This window comes from Eleutherodactylus coqui, chromosome 3 (assembly GCF_035609145.1).
Source record: "Eleutherodactylus coqui strain aEleCoq1 chromosome 3, aEleCoq1.hap1, whole genome shotgun sequence".
NCBI classification, from domain to species: Eukaryota; Metazoa; Chordata; class Amphibia; order Anura; family Eleutherodactylidae; genus Eleutherodactylus; species Eleutherodactylus coqui.
The window spans coordinates 151464702-151485364 of NC_089839.1; the positions used below are offsets into that span (position 1 = coordinate 151464702).

The window sequence follows — 20663 nt, forward strand, 5'->3', positions numbered from 1 at the left end:
TCTACACATTTGGCCCCGCCCATGACTGTAGGACTTCCCTTCCGCGCGCGAGCGGATGTGACATCGGCGGTTGGGAACGCGCTCGGTCTTTCCGCACGTGGTAGAGAGAAGAGACGGAGCCATGAAGCGGCCCAGTAAGTGAGCGGCGGCGCTGGGACGGCGGGCTTCCCTCTCTTTGGCCCACTGCACACGGGTGTAGTTGCAGGGTCTCCGCCTTTGGTTCTGTGACCCTGCGCTGTTGGTTGGGGGGACTTAAAGGGGTTTTCGTCATTAAACCATAACCCCTCCCCCCAAGTGTGGTCCGGCCTGATGTAACAGACGAGGGTCTGTCCTGGAAGGCAGCTGACAGCCGGCTCCTAGGGGCCCGGGGTGGAAAGATCAGAGAGCATGACCTGTTGGCCGGGGAGGGGGTGCTCTCTCCTCCTTGGGCCGGGGAGGGGGTGCTCTCTCCTCCTTGGGCCGGGGAGGGGGTGCTCTCTCCTCCTTGGGCCGGGGAGGGGGTGCTCTCTCCATAAGCGATCTGCACACCAACGGATCAGCATTGTGGAACCTGCGTCAGCGTCTGCACTGTATTTCCGCAGCACATGCTGTGCACAGCATAGTCTAGTTTTGCGCGGATTCTGAATGGATGGCTTCCATTGAAGGCGACGGAAGCCCTCCGACCTGCAGCCCATCCATAACTGACATTGTGGCTAGGTTGTGGATTCTGCCTCATCGCCTAGTGACGGCGTGGGAAAGATTAAGTCTGTTTCTTTCAGCGCGACAATTATCGTTAGAAATTCATTCATGCGAACGAATGTGAATGATCGTGACCAATGGAAATACAGAGAATGCTGACTGTTCGTTCACAAGTTATCACTGACATTCGCTCAGCATAAAAATCGGCTGGATGGCCGGCGTGTAAACGCTCAGCGCCTCACATAGAAGGTAAAGCGCTGAGCGAGAAGCCCGCGGCAAAGTCTGCGTCTTACCTTAGCGGTGACGTCGGCGCCCGTGCAGTCGCTTACCTGACTGTCGCCCCTTGCTAAAGGGCCATAATAGGCGAATGTCAGTCAGCGGCTGGAGGGTGGAGCTGGTGGGACTAGCCTGCCACTTATGAATACCCAGGACCCCCTCCATACAAACCCTGAATGCATCGGATATAACCGTACAGCCTGTAGCGTTAAGGGGTTAAAGATGCTGTAAGCAAGACCTAATGTCCACAGGTGGATCTGATTTGTGGAAGATCCGCACGTCAAGCCACCCATAGGGAAACATGGACCCCGCAAATGAAATAAAGCACGCGGATTTGTTGACCTTTTGGTCTGGAAAACAAAATCGCAGCGTGCTCCATTTCACTACGGATTCCGCACGGACTGCTTCCGTTGAAGTCAATGGAAGCTGTCTGATCACGGCCGTCTGCAATTCAATTGTAGACGGACCACGGATTCCGCGGGAAAGAAGTTTTAAAAAAAAACCTCCTCTGCGCATGTGCAGCAGTGTGCTGGCCGGCGCTTCCACACACATCCGCAGGGAAGAAAATGAAGACCTAGACGAGTAGGCAGAAGACCCGTAGGGTCCTCTGCCGTGGGCAGGGTTGGATTCCACTGTAGGGCACCATATACGGAATCCGTTGTTGCATTCCTTTAGTTATTTCGGTTGCTGTGTTAAAAATGAACTTTTCTAACTATTTCCCTTTTTATTGGTTTTCAGAGTTAAAGAAGGCCAGTAAGCGCATGTCATGCAGCAAACGGTTTAAGATCCAGAAGAAGGTAAGTGTGCACAAATGTCAGTGTTCATGGGGTATTAGTGTATTGTGACGCCACCAGGCACTGCTGGTGGAGTCTAGATTGACAGGGTGGTGACGCCCCCTGAACATAATTGGCTGCACAGCTGCTCGCCCTGTAGGTCCCGGAAGGGCACTAAAGGATTGGCAGCAGTGGAGCGCGGGGGCGGAGCCGACGTAATGGAGAGACGCTCCCATAAGCATAGTAGGACCAATAACTCTCCTACTGACATGGGTACAAAACGTGAAGAAAAAAAAAGATAAAACCATTTAAAAAGCAGGACCAAAACTTCTTAGCTCCAAGTATTAGAAGTCAGTACAGCAGTTATACCCCTCAAACAATACTGTGCATGGGATGGTAATAAAGTATCAGCAGTAATGATACAATACCTCATAGGAAACTCGGCACGTTACAAGATATAGTACGGTATGCTATTGGTGCTCTCCCGGATACAGTTATTAAGCAGTTTGAAATAAAGATTTTTGTGTTGCTGTCCTTATGGGAGTGTGCGTCGTTCCTCTATGGCAGGGGTCCCCAACCGCCGGGCCGTTGGGTGGCTAGCGCCGGTCCGCGGCACCGCCGGGAACTTTTGCTCTAAACACAAGGCCTGCGGCCCGAATCCGGCCTGCTGCCTTGTGCTATGTGGCCCGCGGAGTTCCGCAGGAGAGGACTCAGGGAGAAAGCGTTCCGGGCTGCACACTGACGTCCGGGCAAGCAGAGAGAGAGCGACAGCAGGGAGGAGGTAAGTATATGGGTGGGGGGGCTGCTTATTACTGGGGGGGCTGCTTATTACTGGGGGGGCTGCTTATTACTGGGGGGGTGGGGGCTGCTTATTACTGGGGGGGTGGGGGCTGCTTATTACAGGGGGGGTGGGGGCTGCTTATTACAGGGGGGGTGGGGGCTGCTTATTACAGGGGACGGGGCTGCTTATTACAGGGGACGGGGCTGCTTATTACAGGGGACGGGGCTGCTTATTACGGGGGGGGCTGCCTATTACGGGGGGGGCTGCCTATTACGGGGGGGGCTGCCTATTACGGGGGGGGCTGCCTATTACTGGGGGAGGGGGGGCTGCCTATTACTGGGGGAGGGGGGGCTGCCTATTACTGGGGGAGGGGGGGCTGCCTTTTACTGGGGGAGGGGGGCTGCCTATTACTGGGGGAGGGGGGGGCTGCCTATTACTGGGGGAGGGGGGGGCTGCCTATTACTGGGGGAGGGGGGGCTGCCTATTACTGGGGGAGGGGGGGCTGCCTATTACTGGGGGAGGGGGGGGGGACCTGCTTATTACTAGGGGGAGGGGGGTACTTATTACAGGGGGGGTCTGCTTATTACGGGGGGGGGGACCTGCTCATTACTGGGGGGGGGGGGGACCTGCTCATTACTGGGGGGGGGGGGGCCTGCTCATTACTGGGGGGGGGGGACCTGCTCATTACTGGGGGGGGGGGACCTGCTCATTACTGGGGGGGGGGACCTGCTCATTACTGGGGGGGGGGGACCTGCTCATTACTGGGGGGGGGGGACCTGCTCATTACTGGGGGGGGGGACCTGCTCATTACTGGGGGGGGGGACCTGCTCATTACTGGGGGGGGGACCTGCTCATTACTGGGGGGGGGGGACCTGCTCATTACTGGGGGGAGGGGGTACTTATTACAGGGGAAGGGGCTGCTTATTACTGGGGGGGGGGTACTTATTACAGGGGAAGAGGCTGCCTATTACGGGGGAGGGGGGCTGCCTATTACGGGGGAGGGGGGCTGCCTATTACGGGGGAGGGGGGCTGCCTATTACGGGGGAGGGGGGCTGCCTATTACGGGGGAGGGGGGCTGCCTATTACGGGGGAGGGGGGCTGCCTATTACGGGGGAGGGGGGCTGCTTATTACGGGGGAGGGGGGCTGCTTATTACGGGGGAGGGGGGCTGCTTATTACTGGGGGGGGGACCTGCTCATTACTAGGGGGGCTACTTATTACGGGGGGGGGGCTGCCTATTACTGGGGGGGGTGGGCGCTACTTACTACTGGGGGGGACCTGCTTATTACAGGGGAAGGGGCTGCTTATTACAGGGGAAGGGGCTGCTTATTACAGGGGAAGGGGCTGCTTATTACAGGGGAAGGGGCTGCTTATTACAGGGGAAGGGGCTGCTTATTACAGGGGAAGGGGCTGCTTATTACAGGGGAAGGGGCTGCTTATTACAGGGGAAGGGGCTGCTTATTACAGGGGAAGGGGCTGCTTATTACAGGGGAAGGGGCTGCCTATTACAGGGGAAGGGGCTGCCTATTACAGGGGAAGGGGCTGCCTATTACAGGGGAAGGGGCTGCCTATTACAGGGGAAGGGGCTGCCTATTACAGGGGAAGGGGCTGCCTATTACAGGGGAAGGGGCTGCCTATTACAGGGGAAGGGGCTGCCTATTACAGGGGAAGGGGCTGCCTATTACAGGGGAAGGGGCTGCCTATTACAGGGGAAGGGGCTGCCTATTACAGGGGAAGGGGCTGCCTATTACAGGGGAAGGGGCTGCCTATTACAGGGGAAGGGGCTGCCTATTACAGGGGAAGGGGCTGCCTATTACAGGGGAAGGGGCTGCCTATTACAGGGGAAGGGGCTGCCTATTACAGGGGAAGGGGCTGCCTATTACAGGGGAAGGGGCTGCCTATTACAGGGGAAGGGGCTGCCTATTACAGGGGAAGGGGCTGCCTATTACAGGGGAAGGGGCTGCCTATTACAGGGGAAGGGGCTGCCTATTACAGGGGAAGGGGCTGCCTATTACAGGGGAGGGGGCTGCCTATTACAGGGGGGGGGGCTGCTTATTACTGGCTGGGGGGGGCTGCTTATTACTGGCTGGGGGGGCTGCTTATTACTGGCTGGGGGGGGCCGCTTATTGCTGGGGGGGGCCGCTTATTGCTGGGGGGGGGCCGCTTATTGCTGGGGGGGGGCCGGTTATTGCTGGGGGGGGGCCGGTTATTGCTGGGGGGGGGGGCCGGTTATTGCTGGGGGGGGGGCCGGTTATTGCTGGGGGGGGGGCCGGTTATTGCTGGGGGGGGGGCCGGTTATTGCTGGGGGGGGGGGCCGGTTATTGCTGGGGGGGGGGCCGGTTATTGCTGGGGGGGGGGCCGGTTATTGCTGGGGGGGGGGCCGGTTATTGCTGGGGGGGGGGCCGGTTATTGCTGGGGGGGGGGCCGGTTATTGCTGGGGGGGGGGCCGGTTATTGCTGGGGGGGGGGCCGGTTATTGCTGGGGGGGGGGCCGGTTATTGCTGGGGGGGGGGGCCGGTTATTGCTGGGGGGGGGGGCCGGTTATTGCTGGGGGGGGGGGCCGGTTATTGCTGGGGGGGGGGCCGGTTATTGCTGGGGGGGGGGGCCGGTTATTGCTGGGGGGGGGGCCGGTTATTGCTGGGGGGGGGGCCGGTTATTGCTGGGGGGGGGCGGTTATTGCTGGGGGGGGCCGGTTATTGCTGGGGGGGGGGCCGGTTATTGCTGGGGGGGGGGCCGGTTATTGCTGGGGGGGGGGGCCGGTTATTGCTGGGGGGGGGCCGGTTATTGCTGGGGGGGGGCCGGTTATTGCTGGGGGGGGGCCGGTTATTGCTGGGGGGGGGGGGCCGGTTATTGCTGGGGGGGGGGGGGGCCGGTTATTGCTGGGGGGGGGGGGCCGGTTATTGCTGGGGGGGGGCCGGTTATTGCTGGGGGGGGGGGCCGGTTATTGCTGGGGGGGGGGCCGGTTATTGCTGGGGGGGGGGCCGGTTATTGCTGGGGGGGGGGCCGGTTATTGCTGGGGGGGGGGCCGGTTATTGCTGGGGGGGGGGCCGGTTATTGCTGGGGGGGGGGCCGGTTATTGCTGGGGGGGGGGCCGGTTATTGCGGGGGGGGGGGGGGGGGCCGGTTATTGCGGGGGGGGGGGGGGGGCCGGTTATTGCTGGGGGGGGGGGGGCCGGTTATTGCTGGGGGGGGGCCGGTTATTGCTGGGGGGGGGGCCGGTTATTGCTGGGGGGGGGGCCGGTTATTGCTGGGGGGGGGCCGGTTATTGCTGGGGGGGGGGCCGGTTATTGCTGGGGGGGGGGCCGGTTATTGCTGGGGGGGGGGCCGGTTATTGCTGGGGGGGGGGCCGGTTATTGCTGGGGGGGGGGGCCGGTTATTGCTGGGGGGGGGGCCGGTTATTGCTGGGGGGGGGGGCCGGTTATTGCTGGGGGGGGGGCCGGTTATTGCTGGGGGGGGGCCGGTTATTGCTGGGGGGGGGGCCGGTTATTGCTGGGGGGGGGCCGGTTATTGCTGGGGGGGGCCGGTTATTGCTGGGGGGGGGCCGGTTATTGCTGGGGGGGGGGCCGGTTATTGCTGGGGGGGGGGGCCGGTTATTGCTGGGGGGGGGGGCCGGTTATTGCTGGGGGGGGGGGGCCGGTTATTGCTGGGGGGGGGGGCCGGTTATTGCTGGGGGGGGGGCCGGTTATTGCTGGGGGGGGGGGGCCGGTTATTGCTGGGGGGGGGGGGCCGGTTATTGCTGGGGGGGGGGGGCCGGTTATTGCTGGGGGGGGGGGCCGGTTATTGCTGGGGGGGGGGGCCGGTTATTGCTGGGGGGGGGGGCCGGTTATTGCTGGGGGGGGGGGCCGGTTATTGCTGGGGGGGGGGGGGCCGGTTATTGCTGGGGGGGGGGGCCGGTTATTGCTGGGGGGGGGGGCCGGTTATTGCTGGGGGGGGGGCCGGTTATTGCTGGGGGGGGCCGGTTATTGCTGGGGGGGGGGCCGGTTATTGCTGGGGGGGGGGCCGGTTATTGCTGGGGGGGGGGGCCGGTTATTGCTGGGGGGGGGGGCCGGTTATTGCTGGGGGGGGGGGCCGGTTATTGCTGGGGGGGGGGGCCGGTTATTGCTGGGGGGGGGGGGCCGGTTATTGCTGGGGGGGGGGGCCGGTTATTGCTGGGGGGGGGGGCCGGTTATTGCTGGGGGGGGGGCCGGTTATTGCTGGGGGGGGCCGGTTATTGCTGGGGGGGGGCCGGTTATTGCTGGGGGGGGGCCGGTTATTGCTGGGGGGGGGGGCCGGTTATTGCTGGGGGGGGGGGGCCGGTTATTGCTGGGGGGGGGGCCGGTTATTGCTGGGGGGGGGGCCGGTTATTGCTGGGGGGGGGGGGCCGGTTATTGCTGGGGGGGGGGGCCGGTTATTGCTGGGGGGGGGGGCCGGTTATTGCTGGGGGGGGGGGCCGGTTATTGCTGGGGGGGGGGGCCGGTTATTGCTGGGGGGGGGGGGCCGGTTATTGCTGGGGGGGGGCGGTTATTGCTGGGGGGGGGTCGGTTATTGCTGGGGGGGGGCCGGTTATTGCTGGGGGGGGGGCCGGTTATTGCTGGGGGGGGGGCCGGTTATTGCTGGGGGGGGGGCGGTTATTGCTGGGGGGGGCCGCCTATTACTGGGGGGGGGGGGCGCCTATTACTGGGGGGGGGGCCGCCTATTACTGGGGGGGGGGCCGCCTATTACTGGGGGGGGGGGCGCCTATTACTGGGGGGGGGGCCGCCTATTACTGGGGGGGGGGCCGCCTATTACTGGGGGGGGGGCCGCCTATTACTGGGGGGGGGGCCGCCTATTACTGGGGGGGGGCCGCCTATTACTGGGGGGGGGGCCGCCTATTACTGGGGGGGGGGCCGCCTATTACTGGGGGGGGGGCCGCCTATTACTGGGGGGGGGGGGCCGCCTATTACTGGGGGGGGGGGGCCGCCTATTACTGCGGGGGGAAAGATAAATTATATGCTGCCCTATGTGTGTGCTGGGGGGGGGGGATAGATTATATACTGCTCTATGTGTGTACTGCCAGGACATTCTGAATGTCATAATTAAATAAGAATGCACTAAACTCCAACCCCCTTCGTAACCCTGCCCCCTATAACCAAAGCCCCGCCCAACCCTGCCGGGCCTTGTAAAAATGGTCTTGCTTGAAGCCAGTCCCTGGTGCCAAAAAGGTTGGGGACCACTGCTCTATGGGACTGCTTGTTTATTTAGAGGGAAGTAGACACTGTTCTGTTTTGATTCCATGCACATGGTTTTGTAGTATTTGTTGCTGCAGATAACGGCTTTCAGGACAGGCAATCTGTATACTAACAGCGAGTATCTTCTTCCTTTAAGGTCAGAGAACACAGGCGGAAAGTCCGAAAAGAAGCAAAGAAAAAGGGTGGAAATAGAAAGCCCAAGAGAGACATCACCATTCCCAATGATGCCCCTTTTAAGGAGGATATCTTGCGGGAGGCAGAGCAAAGAAAGCAAAGGGTTAGTGTGCTGAAGGTCTTATTTCCTTAAAGATATATTCACATGCATTGGATTTGTTTCTGCAACCAAAACTCAAGCTCTATTCTTCTGACTGGGGAAGTCTGCACAGGCACGTGGACTTCTGCAAACCCCATCCAAATGAACGGAACAGTCATAGAAACCTCTGCAACAAATCTGGTGCATGTGCACATACCCTAACATGACCTCACTGAGTGACGCTTTCTTCCATTGACTTGCTGTGGATCACCAAATAAACCTGCATTTCCTTTTGTTCTAGAGAGAAGAGTTAAGAAGACAACAGAAACTTGAAAGACAGAAGGAGGTCGCAAAGAAAAGAAAAGTGGAAGAAAAGAAAGATAAGCCCACCGAGCAAAAAACAGAAGTAAAGGTAATTGAATATTCTTATTATTGCACTATAGTCTATTTCCTGAGTCTTAGTGGACGCGTATGTTTTTTTGGAAATATTACTGCTTGTTTTAATTCTTTTTTTTTTTTTCTTCAAGGAGAAAAAAAAAATCAAACCGAAGACACCAGCTGTTAAGAACTCCACCAAATCTCTCTGCAGAGAAGTGAACAAGGTATGCCTAATGACATATGATTGAAATGAACTTTATTGGGTGGAAGGATAACAACTGCTTACAAATATATGGTCAAGGAACAATGTACAGTACATCAGGGGTTTGGCACAGGCAGAGACAGTACTGGGGGGTGCAAAATTAAAATTGAGAATCAAACTTAGGGGAAAAATACATATATTTCTTTTTTATGCTATATCGCCCAGCCCTAGTACTTTGCTCACTGTTTGAACATTTATGATCTGAAGCAGTGTTATGACATCCCATTAATCAATTGGTTTTAGTGGCCTTGCTGGGACCTGCTCGTTGCATTGCCCTAAGTTTTTTATACTTGGGTGTCTTATTGATCCACAATATGTTCACTCTTGGCTGAGAATGGGCCAATACTGCATCTTCTGTGTGCTTCTGTTTTATACAAAAACAGTCATTCTCCCTGGGCAGCTTTACATCTACTTGAAAATATGGTGCCTTGTGAGACCTTACATGGCAGCACACAGAATGCCTATGCATCCATGGTCTCCCAGCATTCTTTACTGATGCAATGACTCCAAATGTTCTTGTTTCACTGACTCTACTACATGAGAGGCTGGTTGTTACAAGAAACGGTCTACCAACACCACCATCATATTATAAGGCAAATAGGATCATGAGGTGCATCAGAAGAGGTCTAGTGACACATGACAAAAACCTTGTTCCTCTTTACAAGTCACTAGTCTGATCACACATAGAATATTGTGGACAGTTTTGGGCACCAGTACTCAAGAAGGACATATCTGAGCTTGAACTGGTACAAAGGCCGGCAACTAAAGAAATAGATGGACTACGATACCCAGAGAGGTTATCAGAATTGTGATTGTTTAGTATAGAAAAAAGACCTAATAACTATATATAATATATCAGGGACAATACAGAGATCATCTATTTGTACCAAGGACTGCGACTGTAACAAGTGGGCGCTCTGTAACTCTAGAGGGCTCTTTACTGTAAGAGCAGTGAGACTATGGAACTCTGCCTGAGGATGTTGTGATGACAAATACAGTAAGAGTACAAGAGGAGCCTGGACAGCTTTCTTGAGCGATTACAATATTATGTTTAATAACTTCAGAAGGGTCGGTGATCTGGGGATTATTCCGATTGCCAGATTAGAGTTGGGAATGTATTTTCTTGCCCTTAAATGGGGTAAATTGTCCTCTACCTTGTTGTGGTGTTTGTTTTTTTTTTTTGTTTTGTTTTTTTGTCTTCCTCTGGATCAACATTGTGGGGGTAATAGACTGAACTGGATGGACATATGCCCTTTTTCTGCCTTACACACTGTTCCAATAAAGAACGTTAATAGCAAATATTCCAGCACTCCAGGATTGTTGTAATTTGTAGCGAGCAACCTCGTAGTACAGATGTTCACAGCTAAAGATTAATGGGGCTTCCTACAGTAAACTGACGCGCTATATTAACTTCATGTTCCAAAAAACTGGTGTGGCTGACAATCGGAAGTCCTCTCATACAAGGAACGTGTGGATTTATGGAGCCCCACCAGTCTGATTTGTATAGCAATATCTAGCTTAGACACAATAAGTCATTTGCAAGGAAACCGCTGCCTCACCTAAATGCAGCTATGTGAAGAAAATGTATCAACATGTATTCCGATTCCTGTCTGTAGGTGATTGAGGCGGCTGATGTCATTTTAGAAGTATTGGATGCCAGAGATCCTCTGGGCAGCCGATGTGTGCAGGCAGAGCAGGCTGTGCTTCAGTGTCCTAACAAAAAACTCCTGCTTGTGCTCAACAAAATGGGTAAGTCTCATTTTAGAAGTTCTTGTAGTGATCTCAGATGCTGCTTGAGAAGTGAGGAAAATTCATGAAGTCTTATCTTACAATGAGGACTTTCAGATCCAACTCTGATCTCAGCTTTCTCTCCACCACAACCAATGTCAAAAACGCATGATGATCCCATGTACGTTGCAGAGGAGTTGCCATTAAACGCTTATTTTAATTTTTTTTTTTTTTTGTTCGTTCTAGATCTAGTACCCAGAAACAATGTTGAAAAGTGGCTGCAGTTTCTTGGCAATGAACTTCCAGTTATTGCCTTCAAGTGTGCTACACAAGTGCAGGAGAAAAACCTGGTACGTTCTGAGCCGTCTTGAACATTACTTCCTGTGTTCATGTACATGCGAACCAATAAGTAACCGAGGTTACTAGTAGAACCCAGAGGATTCAAATGTCCAGAATGTCACCAAAAATACATATTGCAACAAAATCCTCTCAATCTGTATCCTAAAGGGAATACTTGACAAATAGAGGAGTCATGGGTTACTGCAGGCTAGAATGTGTCATGGTCTATGCTGTGTGATGAGCTGTCTGCTCTGAATTATTGATGAGCACAAGATCCAACTCTGAAATCAGCACTTCTTACCATGTAAAGAACAAGTCTTATCTGAAGTATTTTGGGAACTCTTTAGGACTTTTATTTCTTGTCTTTTTTTTTTCTCACTGTGCCGCTGCAGCCTGGTGCTGGGAAGAGGGTGAATCCTGCGTGTGTTGATCTGTCTAGAGGGACTGTGAGCTACGGGGCAAGTTCCCTACTGAAGATTCTTCACAGTTTATGCCAAACTGAAGCTATTAAAGTCGGCTTAATAGGTAGGAGCAAACAGTGTTTGGCACAAACCAAATTCTGCATCGGAAAAGTGTGAGAGGTAGATATTGTCAATGTGAGCTACCGGGCCATAATGCTGTTAGATGGTTTACATGTGCAGCCTGGTTTCGGTATATAATAGTTGGCCTCTCCGAACATGTAATTAAACTGTAGATTTCAACCTGCAAATTGTATATGTAATATCACTTTACTGTATGTATGCAACAAACATGCCCAGTAAGCTGCCTAAATACATTGTATGCAGTATTTTACAAAATGTGCTTCCAGGCGCCAATATTCATACAGTAATTATATATGAATTCCCAATTACTTGCTTGAATGTAATCCTGGTATGTTACATATTTTGGCTCGTAGAGTAAGTATTTTTTTTACAAGATACTTTTTTACAAGATTTTTTTACTCATCACTTGATTAAGTGGAGACATGAGGAGAACTCTTGAACAGTCTGATGTTTCTGATGACTGTCAGATCCAACTCTGATCTCCTTTAGCACTTCTTGTAGGATTTACTTATCTCAGTTATCATAATTTGCATATGTTTTTTTTCTGTATTTAGGATTTTCAAATGTGGGGAAAAGCAGTTTAATTAACACCCTGAAGCAATATAAAGTCTGCAATGTGGGATCATTAAGAGGAACAACACGGTAAGAACCATGGGAGAGAAGTATTAAGACTGGCATATGAAAAGCCATTCTTAAAGGGCCATTCCAACAAAATCACATTTTTCCATTCCTGCCCCCCTCACCTGATTGCCTGTCACGCTCTGAAGGTCTCCTCTGTGTATTGTAGACGTTTGCATAACAATTCCATAACGCATCAGCGCATCGTTAATTAGAGGTGATACGATTTCTGCCTGCTGAGGAAAAAAATTATTTATCATTACCTTCTATGTGCTTCAAAATAGGCTAAAGATCAAACAATAAGGAAGCTGAGCTGTAATCTCCTATTAGAACTGTGAGCTATATGATCATCATCAGTAACTGTGATAGAAGTGTCTGTGGCCCCCTCCAGACAGTTTCTGTGGTAGGGTCCATGTAATAGCATTGCACAGACTGAGAAATTGACTAGTTTCAGACCACATAAGGCCAAGTAGATCTGAGCTGGTCAGAACTGAGATCACATGACCATCTGAGGAGGGAGAAGTCAAAAGTTTCAGATAGAAAGGAATAACTAGCCAACATTATGCTAGCTTACTTGTATATACTGTAGGGTTAGCTACATAATGAATGGAGTGAAATACACTACACCTCATAAGAAATTAGCCACAACTTGGGCCGTCTTAAAGACAGAAGATAAAACTATCTGAGGTTTGTGCCACTTTTTGGATTTAGTACTAAATGTGTTGGCAGTTTGCTGTCCAATTTTCATTCCACTTTTTTCAAAATTGGTGAGTAAAATAGCACATGCCATATTTATGCTAAAATTTGCTATCATTTCCTACTCTTCTACACCAGAATTTTGCAAAAAAAAAAAAATTCTAAATCCTCCACCTATATGCCATTAGTTTATGGGAGTCTTCAACCTGTGGTTCTCCTGCTGTTGTGAAACTACAGCCGCCAACGTGCCGGGGTTGTAATTTCACAACTGGAGAGCCACAGGTTGAGGACTTTTTTTTTTTTTTTTTTCTTGCACATACTATTGCACATTTAAATACAGGTTTTAAAGTAATCTGATGAGTGTTTGCAGCTGACACTCCCATGGAGCGCCTGTTTAATCCAACTCTGAATCTTGTGTGAATGCTGGACTTTTTAATTTGTTCACTTGAAGCTGATAATACAGACTCCTTATCTCCAGGATTATGCAAGATGTGAATATTGACAACAGAATCAAGATACTTGATAGTCCCAGCCTAGTCGTGTCTCCTGATAATCCACCTGTGACCCTCTTCATGAGAAGTGCTTTTCATAGGGATGATGATGATAATTTGGCCCACGCCAATAAGATTCTTAAGCATTGTGAAAAACAGCAGGTACCGTATTTTTTTGCTTTATTAGACGCACCTAGGTTTTAGAGGAGGAAAAATATTTTGGACTCCCCCCAGACCAGGCAGTGATGCGTGGGTATTACAGGAGGAATAAAGAGCAGTATTACTGCCTCGGAATGAAGGTCCACCTGCCATTCACGATCCAGGGAAAGATGAGTGTAAATGTAATGGCCATCTTATTACTTGTCACCCAGCTTTCCAGTAGCCCTGAATGCCATGTTTGACTAGTTATAGCAATGTATGTGGTATAAATGCTTGCATAACTCTGCTGCTGGCATTCACAAAACTGGGAGAGCTGAGTGACAATGTAATAATGATTCCATTAGTTGTCCCCTAACTTTTCAGGAACCCTGCATGCCATGTCTCATTATGGTGAGGTATGGGGTATACATTTCAGCACAACTAGCCACTGATCAGCTATACCTATGGGCAGCTTTCTTCCCCTTCTATGGAGCCGGCTGCTGTATGATAAGGATTGCACGTTTGCTCCATAGCAGGGGTGACCCTCCCTTACCAATAGCTGATTGGTGAGCACCGGTAAAAACTACTCCCTGGCCTCCATTAATCAGCTGTTCATACCGGCGTCTCTTCTTCCCTGTTATGGACCGTATGTACGATCCTTGGCACACAGCTGCTGTCTCCATGGCAGAGGAGGTGAGCCGCCTGTACAAGCAGCTGATTACTGAGTGCCGATTACAATCTGTCTACTATGCCCACGTTGGGGGGGGGGGGGGGGGGGGGGGGAAGGATAGGTATCCCGACTATGTACTTGCTGCAGCCCACTGGTCTCGCAGAGCTAGTTGGTTTACAATGCCAGGTTATGACGTATTGCCTGTAGCTACCAAGATGACCCATAACTGCATGGAGCTGTGATTACTTACTGTGAAATCAATACTCTTATTGGAAATGTTTTATATATTGCTTTTTCTTTTCTGCAGATTATGTTGCGTTACAATGTCCCAGATTACAGAAATTCCTCGGAATTCTTAGATTTACTTGCTCGGAGAAGAGGACTGTATAAGAAAAAAGGTTTGCCTGACGTGGAAGCAGTGGCAAAAATCTTCTTGGCTGAGTGGATGGGGTAAGCTCAAAATAAGGCATTGCTCATCAAAAGAAAGTACTTTGAGTCCTGTTCATTCAGGGTTTGATAATCTTTCTGTCTTCATAGAGCCCGACTTTGCTACTATACTGTGCCACCTGCATCCTGCAGCTCTCACATTGATGCCACACAAACATCTGCAATGAAGAAACGTGTTAACTGTAAACTTCTTGATTCTGAAAATAAAAAAAGCATTAAAGGTATTTTATACAAAATTTTGGAAAACAAGAATAAGGGTAAATCCAGGCTACATATTCAGCAGGTTTGTGCTGTAACATGGAAGATTGGGATTAGGGATTTGGCCATGCGCAGCAAAACCAATTTGTAGTGATTGAGCTGATTTCTTGGTTTATCTTTTTGATAGGTGTGAGAAATCCAAGTCCTTCCTGCAGTATCCCTTTTAATTTTTCCCACATAACCAATGGTATACTTGATGAAAATGAAATAATCGAGCAGAAGCAAGAACCCTCTGACCTTGATAATGAGGAGGAGATGGAAGACAAGGATATTGGTGAAGATCAAAAGGCAAGTTTAAAAAAAAAAAGCATTACATTATGATGTATTTTTTTATTTTTTTTTTTTCTTAAAGGATTCTATTTCTTGATCTATTCCACTGTAGACTTAAATCTGTGCCTTTTTTAATACACACTGTTTATCGGTCCATTCTGGCGGTCACATAATAGTAGGGTCTAAGAAGCAGTCCAGCTCGTGTGGCACAACAGGATAAAAGTGTTGCTTTCTGGCCATTTTCATCAAAGGCTCCATTTCTGTTATGGATGACTTTTCTCTGTTAAACGACAGATAAAAGTAGCTGGTTTATGATAAGGCAGTGATAAGCCTCTTGGATTAGAATTAAAAACACATCACAGTGAAGTTCTGGTGACCGTCCGGTGCTGTCATGTGCTACCTTGGCAAATATCAGATTTGGCCAGGGAACACTATTGAGAACTATGAATTGGCAATGTAGTCTAGGGAGCATCATAGTTCTGACCCCTTAAGTAATAAGGCATATGGTCAGGGTTTCTCTTCGCAAGACAAGCCTTTGAAGACTTCACTACCTGTGACCTCAGATATTGTGCCAGTTTATACATCACCACTAATAAAGTAATTCATGGAGAGCTGGTAGAAGCGGCCATTGTAATAGGGGCACGTCAGCATGTTCCTATGTATTTTACTACAAATTGTTTTGCAGATGGAGTTAGATGTTCATTGTTAAAAACCTCTTGAAAAGTGACAGAATTTTAACATTTTCTTACATTTTTCATAGGAGACACAAGACGCAGAAGAACAGTCAGGTATGTAATAAAACAAGGTTTCTCTCCAGTTCCATGCAGATCTATCTATGAGCTTTCTTATGTTACCCTATCTGAGGGCTGCATGGGATAGATGGGGAAAATGCTGAGCTGAGACACACACAGGGGCACATTTATACATTTTCAGGCCACTTTCTGTCGTAAAGTCGCAAATGTTTGTGCAAGCGTGTATTTGCGCAAAAAAATGCCTTTTTTTTTTTATTCCACACCATCCCCCCTTTGGAAAGTGGGTGGGGCTTGTCAGGAAGGGTTGTGGCTGTTCTAGACCAACAGATTTATGTATAATTAACACCAGAAGTGAATTATACCAGAAACGTACACCAGGTCGGATCTGGTGTACATTTCTGAAAAGGTGCATGGAGGTTTCAGGATGCACTGATTGCATGAAGAGACATGCACCTCTTCACGTATTCGGTGCGCCAGGGAAAATCTCTGGTACAGGAAATGCCGGGCTTAGTAGACTTCACCTATAGTTTACTATAACCTTGATGACCTGTCCTCAGAATAGGTCATCAGTGGGGATCGGACATTGTGGATAGACTGTTTGCTGAGCTGCATACAGCATGTATGGAGCAGTTAGCTCTGTACACATTACAGTTGCCTGGTAGGTAACACAAGCATTGTTCCTATTGAATTGAATGTGCACAGAGCTGTCTGCTAGGCTACAGACAGGATGTATGGAGCAGGGATCAAACAGCTGATCTGTGGGGTTCCCACGTGGTGGTCCCCTGCCAATCAACTATTGATGACTTAAGAGGTGGAAAACACCTTTTAAGTGCAGTATTTCCAGTCGGATGCAACTTGTCTAATCACTAGCATAGTGCACTGCATTACTTGTATAGTGCAGTGTACTATTTCCATGACGGCAGCTTTATCAGATGCTGCTGCAGCGTCTAGGGCTGGGTTATATGGCAGACGCAGAGGCCTGTCAGGCCGTCTGGCTGCGAAGGGACCTTATCAACACTTTGTGGGCGCATCTTGGGGTGCTGATAAATGATGGGGATTCCCCCTCCTCCTGTCAGGCAGCTGCATGCCGCAATCGCTGCTAACCACAGTATGTAATGGATCAAATGGCTGGTATAGGACGCTTCTCCTCTGCCAGCGGTTGGAGTAGGAGCCCAGAGGTCAATAGATAGCTGAGCCTTGACTCTTCCGGGCACAGCACAAACTGCGATGCTGTAAAAAAGTGTGTGCGGGGTTAAAGCTCATTAGTGGCTATTGTAAAAAGGTGTATTGGTGGTCACTAAGGGGTTAATGGCCTGTACAGTGCTGATGTACAATTTAGTTTATTTGATTGTCTAGTCTCCCTTCATGTTGATACCTGATATCTTTTTTTTATTCTTTGTAGCATCAGGAAAGAAAACCGTTAAATCAGTCAGCTTTGATAAACCAGCCAACACGGATGAAGATTATGACTTCAATGCAGATTTTAACTAAAACGCCAAGTGGAATCGTCTTGTTTTTGTTATCAAACCTATATCTGATGTTTTTGAGTGTATTGAAAGCCTTGAAGAGAGCAGTGATCACTGTATATAGGATATTATGTAATGTGGATTCTGTGAATCTCAGTTCTTTGTTGATTTATGTATGCAAAGTCTCTTATGTGGAGGATATCAAGTGTAATAAATATATATATATATATCCCATGTTCGTTGTGTTCTTTATGTATCAACATTATTGCATAGGACTTACATTTTAATCATATCTCCAGAGATTTGAACAAAAATTGTTCAGATGATGCTTATACAGGTAGAACACAATGTGATTTTTCTTATTCACAGAGCAATACAAATTTTCAGCGCCAAGAACCTTTAAGTAAAGTGGAGATTATTGGGTAGCTGTTTATATAAATTGTTCCTTATTTTGGTGCTCATGTATTTTAAGTCGGTAGGTTTCTTTGGGTGATAAGAGATTTCGGTGAAAATATCTAATTTTTGCCACCTCGTGTGCCACCTCTACTTTTTTTTAACAGCTGGGCATGGCATAAACTGCTGGGTAAAACTCACAGCGTCATCGGGTAAACCAGGTTCTGTGGAGCAATAAAGGTATTGCTGTGGTTTTCTTATTCTTTTGTATTGAAGACTCCTTGTCCACCCATGATGACATCATAACACGCTTTTTCCTAGAAAATAATCTCTTCTTCATCCTTGCCTGTTTATGTAAAATAATGCTGACAGATTGTCTGTACTTGGACCTCCTGGATTGAAGAGGATATTCTCTTCAAATTAAGTAAAACAAGCCTGATGGCTCTGAGTTCTTCAAGATTTGAGGCTAGGGGAATCTCTTCAAGGGTCTTCATCAGTGTTGAATACATGTCACCAACTGAGCATTCCAGTCTTTAGCATCCTATGTGAGGACTATCAGCTAAGAAGAGACTGTTGCCAAAAAGTCTATCTTCAGTTACTCCCCCACCACACTCTTGAATAAAGATGTGTGCAGCAACTCATCTACCCCTGAAAATAGTGAGGGAGCATTGGGCCCACACGTGGCTTGGAACTTGCAGCATATATTTATCAACTATTCTTGCTTGAAATTTTGGGTCTCGGAAGAGACTGCTCTTGAATGATCAATTTATAGTTTCACTATGCATTAGGCCCCTCCCCACAAGATCATTACTTGCTAGATCCCCATAATTGTACTGCTGTGGGGACGTAAGGGAAGCGTTAATTATGATTGATGGGACTAAGGGAAAACGCGCTAAAGGCCCATTTAGACCCAACGATTCTCACTCAAAGCAGTCTTTTGAGCGAGAATTGTTGGGTCTAAACGCATGGCCATTGTGCAGTTTTCGTTAACGATGAGTCTCAGGACTGCGTGCGGAGTTCTCACCGGAATACCGCTGATAATATTGTTTCAGCTGGTATCCCACTCGGAGAAAACAGCAGAAGTGTGCAGTAGACAGTGCTCCAGCTGTCCTCTGTATACCCCACTCTGAGCACTCAGCTGTATACCAGCTGAGCGCTCTGTGAATACTGCAGGAGTATGCAGAAAACAGCGCTCCAACTTTGTTCTGCATACCCCGCTCGGAGTGCTCAGCTGTATGCAGAAGATAGCGGTCCCATTTGTCTACTGCATACAGCATGAGCCTTCATTTACACACTTATGCAAAGTAAATGCTCAAAACTGTCAAACTGCTGTTTGAGCGATCATCTTGCCGTGTAAATGCACACAACGATTATCGCTCAAAAGTTGAATTTTGAGCGATAATCGTTGACAGCTGTACAAGCTTCTTGCCCTAATAATCTATTACTTTATAATAGACACATGGTGGAAGGGCTTTGACACCCTCCTTATGGAGTAAGGGGACTCCAGTTTTAATTTGATAAAAAATTCCAGCTGTCCTAATTGTATGCAGGAGTGGAATTAACCCATGGTTGTGCTGCCGTTAGGACTAAGGGAAAACAGATTATCAATCATTAATCAATGCTTTCCCGGTCGTCATCCTGACGGCCCCATTACATATGGAGGTTGCCCTCTGACCTTGGTAGGGACAGGAAGAGCCCTTAAAGCACCTCCCTTCCACCATCTCCTCAGTGTCATTCTGTCCCTACGGTGGTCAGATGCAAGAGCTCTGGGGGTTTTACTCACCAAGAGGGCACGCTGTGCTGAAGTTCCCTGCAGTGAAGAGGCCGGTCTGCATTCCCGGCCTGTGGGGCTGCTGGTCCCTGTAGGCTGGTCGGCTTCCTCAGGCGCCGCTGAGTCCTCAGATGATACTCCTGGCAGCGGCATCCTCCACAGCACTGGTGCGGCCTAGCGGTGACATCACGTGCATGATGTAGGAGGCGTGGCTACGGCATCAAACCTGGAAATGGCACCAAATTTTAAATTCTGCCTCCTCTGTCAGGCTCTACTCTGGTGGTTGCCCTGCAGACCAGAAAGTGCTCCAAGCATGTCAGCATGGGAAGAAGAGGCAGACCCCTGCATATGTGCATATGTCCCCCTTTCTCTCCCTCACCCCCCCCCCCCCCCTCCCATTCTTTGCATGGGTTAGACTGATGAGGAAAGTCTGAAGAGTGAAGCAGTCTAGAAAATGTGTTATCTGTAACGAGATTAGAGGATAACTGCAAAAAAAATCATTGTGAAGATTGCACAGGGAAAATCCTAGCGGAGGAAAGGGAGGTGTTTGAAGTGGATATTAGGTGCATGATTAAAGAATTACAGGCTTCTATGGCATCCTTTTCTCACCCTAAGCTGGGGCCATCAAGGCCGGTAGAATCGGCAAGTTCCATTTCTGAGGAGTTCCTGGAACACCTATAAGAAGGGGAATTAGAAGACCCTCTACCACGAGCTGAGGATGAGAAAAAAAAACTAGTTTTCTTCAGATGACATGGGACATCTCATCAAAGTGGTGAGGGAAACCATGCAAATTGAAGAGGACCATCTGCCCAGAACTGTCCAGGACGAAATGTTTGGGGGGCTTCAGTCCAGAAGGAAAGCTATTTTTCCAATAAATCAGACCCCTGCAGCAAGTCGTCTCAGACGAATGGCAGGAACCAGAAAAGAGACTATCCGTTTCAAAAGAGATCAAGAACCGACTGGCTTTTGCTCCAGAAGTCCGGATATATAGAGAGACCCCAAAGGTTGACATGCAGATAGCCAAGGTGGCTAAGGTAACCCTGCTGCCCTTTGAGGATGCGTCTCAACTCCCAGATCCTATGGACAAGAAGGTCGACGGTCTGATGAAAAAAAACATGGGAAGCGACTTCTTTTACTATCGAAGCTAACATAGCGGCGACATTAGTAGCCATATCCATGGTCCTGTGGTTGAACAGGATGGAAACCTCAATTAAAGAGCAGGCTTCCAGGTAAGAATTAGCCAGCTGCCTTCCCCTCCTGAAAATGGCGATGGGTCTTCTAGCGGAGGCGTCAGCTGAATCTGTTAGATACGCTGCAAAAAACGCAGTTCTCAGCAACACCGCAAGATGAGCGTTGTCGCTAAAATCATGGTCAGCAGATGTAACATCAAAGAACAAAAACTGCACAATCCCATTCCAAGAAGAATACATGTTCGGGCCCATCCTGGAGAAAGCGGGAGAAAAAAAGATCCTTCCGGAT

General features: G+C 49.9%; 1 protein-coding gene and 2 non-coding genes across 3 annotated transcripts; all 3 read left to right on the forward strand.

Annotated features, from left to right (window-relative positions):
- The first annotated feature begins 34 nt into the window (after nucleotides 1-34).
- On the forward strand, nucleotides 35-17248 carry GNL3 (G protein nucleolar 3). Its single transcript, XM_066596356.1, has 15 exons — nucleotides 35-134; nucleotides 1693-1751; nucleotides 7849-7989; nucleotides 8267-8377; nucleotides 8493-8567; nucleotides 10222-10354; nucleotides 10580-10683; nucleotides 11065-11197; nucleotides 11769-11856; nucleotides 13007-13181; nucleotides 14135-14277; nucleotides 14365-14495; nucleotides 14660-14820; nucleotides 15563-15590; nucleotides 16957-17248. The coding sequence occupies exons 1-15, from the start codon at nucleotides 122-124 to the stop codon at nucleotides 17043-17045; spliced, it is 1584 nt and encodes a 527-aa protein (XP_066452453.1). The 5' UTR covers nucleotides 35-121; the 3' UTR covers nucleotides 17046-17248.
- On the forward strand, nucleotides 10401-10475 carry LOC136622689 (small nucleolar RNA SNORD19). Its single transcript, XR_010791880.1, has one exon. It is a non-coding gene; the product is annotated as a small nucleolar RNA SNORD19 (small nucleolar RNA).
- Nucleotides 11632-11706, forward strand: LOC136622687 (small nucleolar RNA SNORD19). The gene has a single exon (XR_010791879.1). It is a non-coding gene; the product is annotated as a small nucleolar RNA SNORD19 (small nucleolar RNA).
- Nucleotides 17249-20663: the final 3415 nt, after the last annotated feature.

Bases quoted from the DNA above. Each gene is read 5' to 3' on its own strand.
- GNL3 (XM_066596356.1), top strand. The intron at 13,182-14,134 runs GTACCGTATTTT...TCTTTTCTGCAG, and splicing joins AGCATTGTGAAAAACAGCAG to ATTATGTTGCGTTACAATGT. The intron at 15,591-16,956 runs GTATGTAATAAA...TATTCTTTGTAG, and splicing joins AGACGCAGAAGAACAGTCAG to CATCAGGAAAGAAAACCGTT.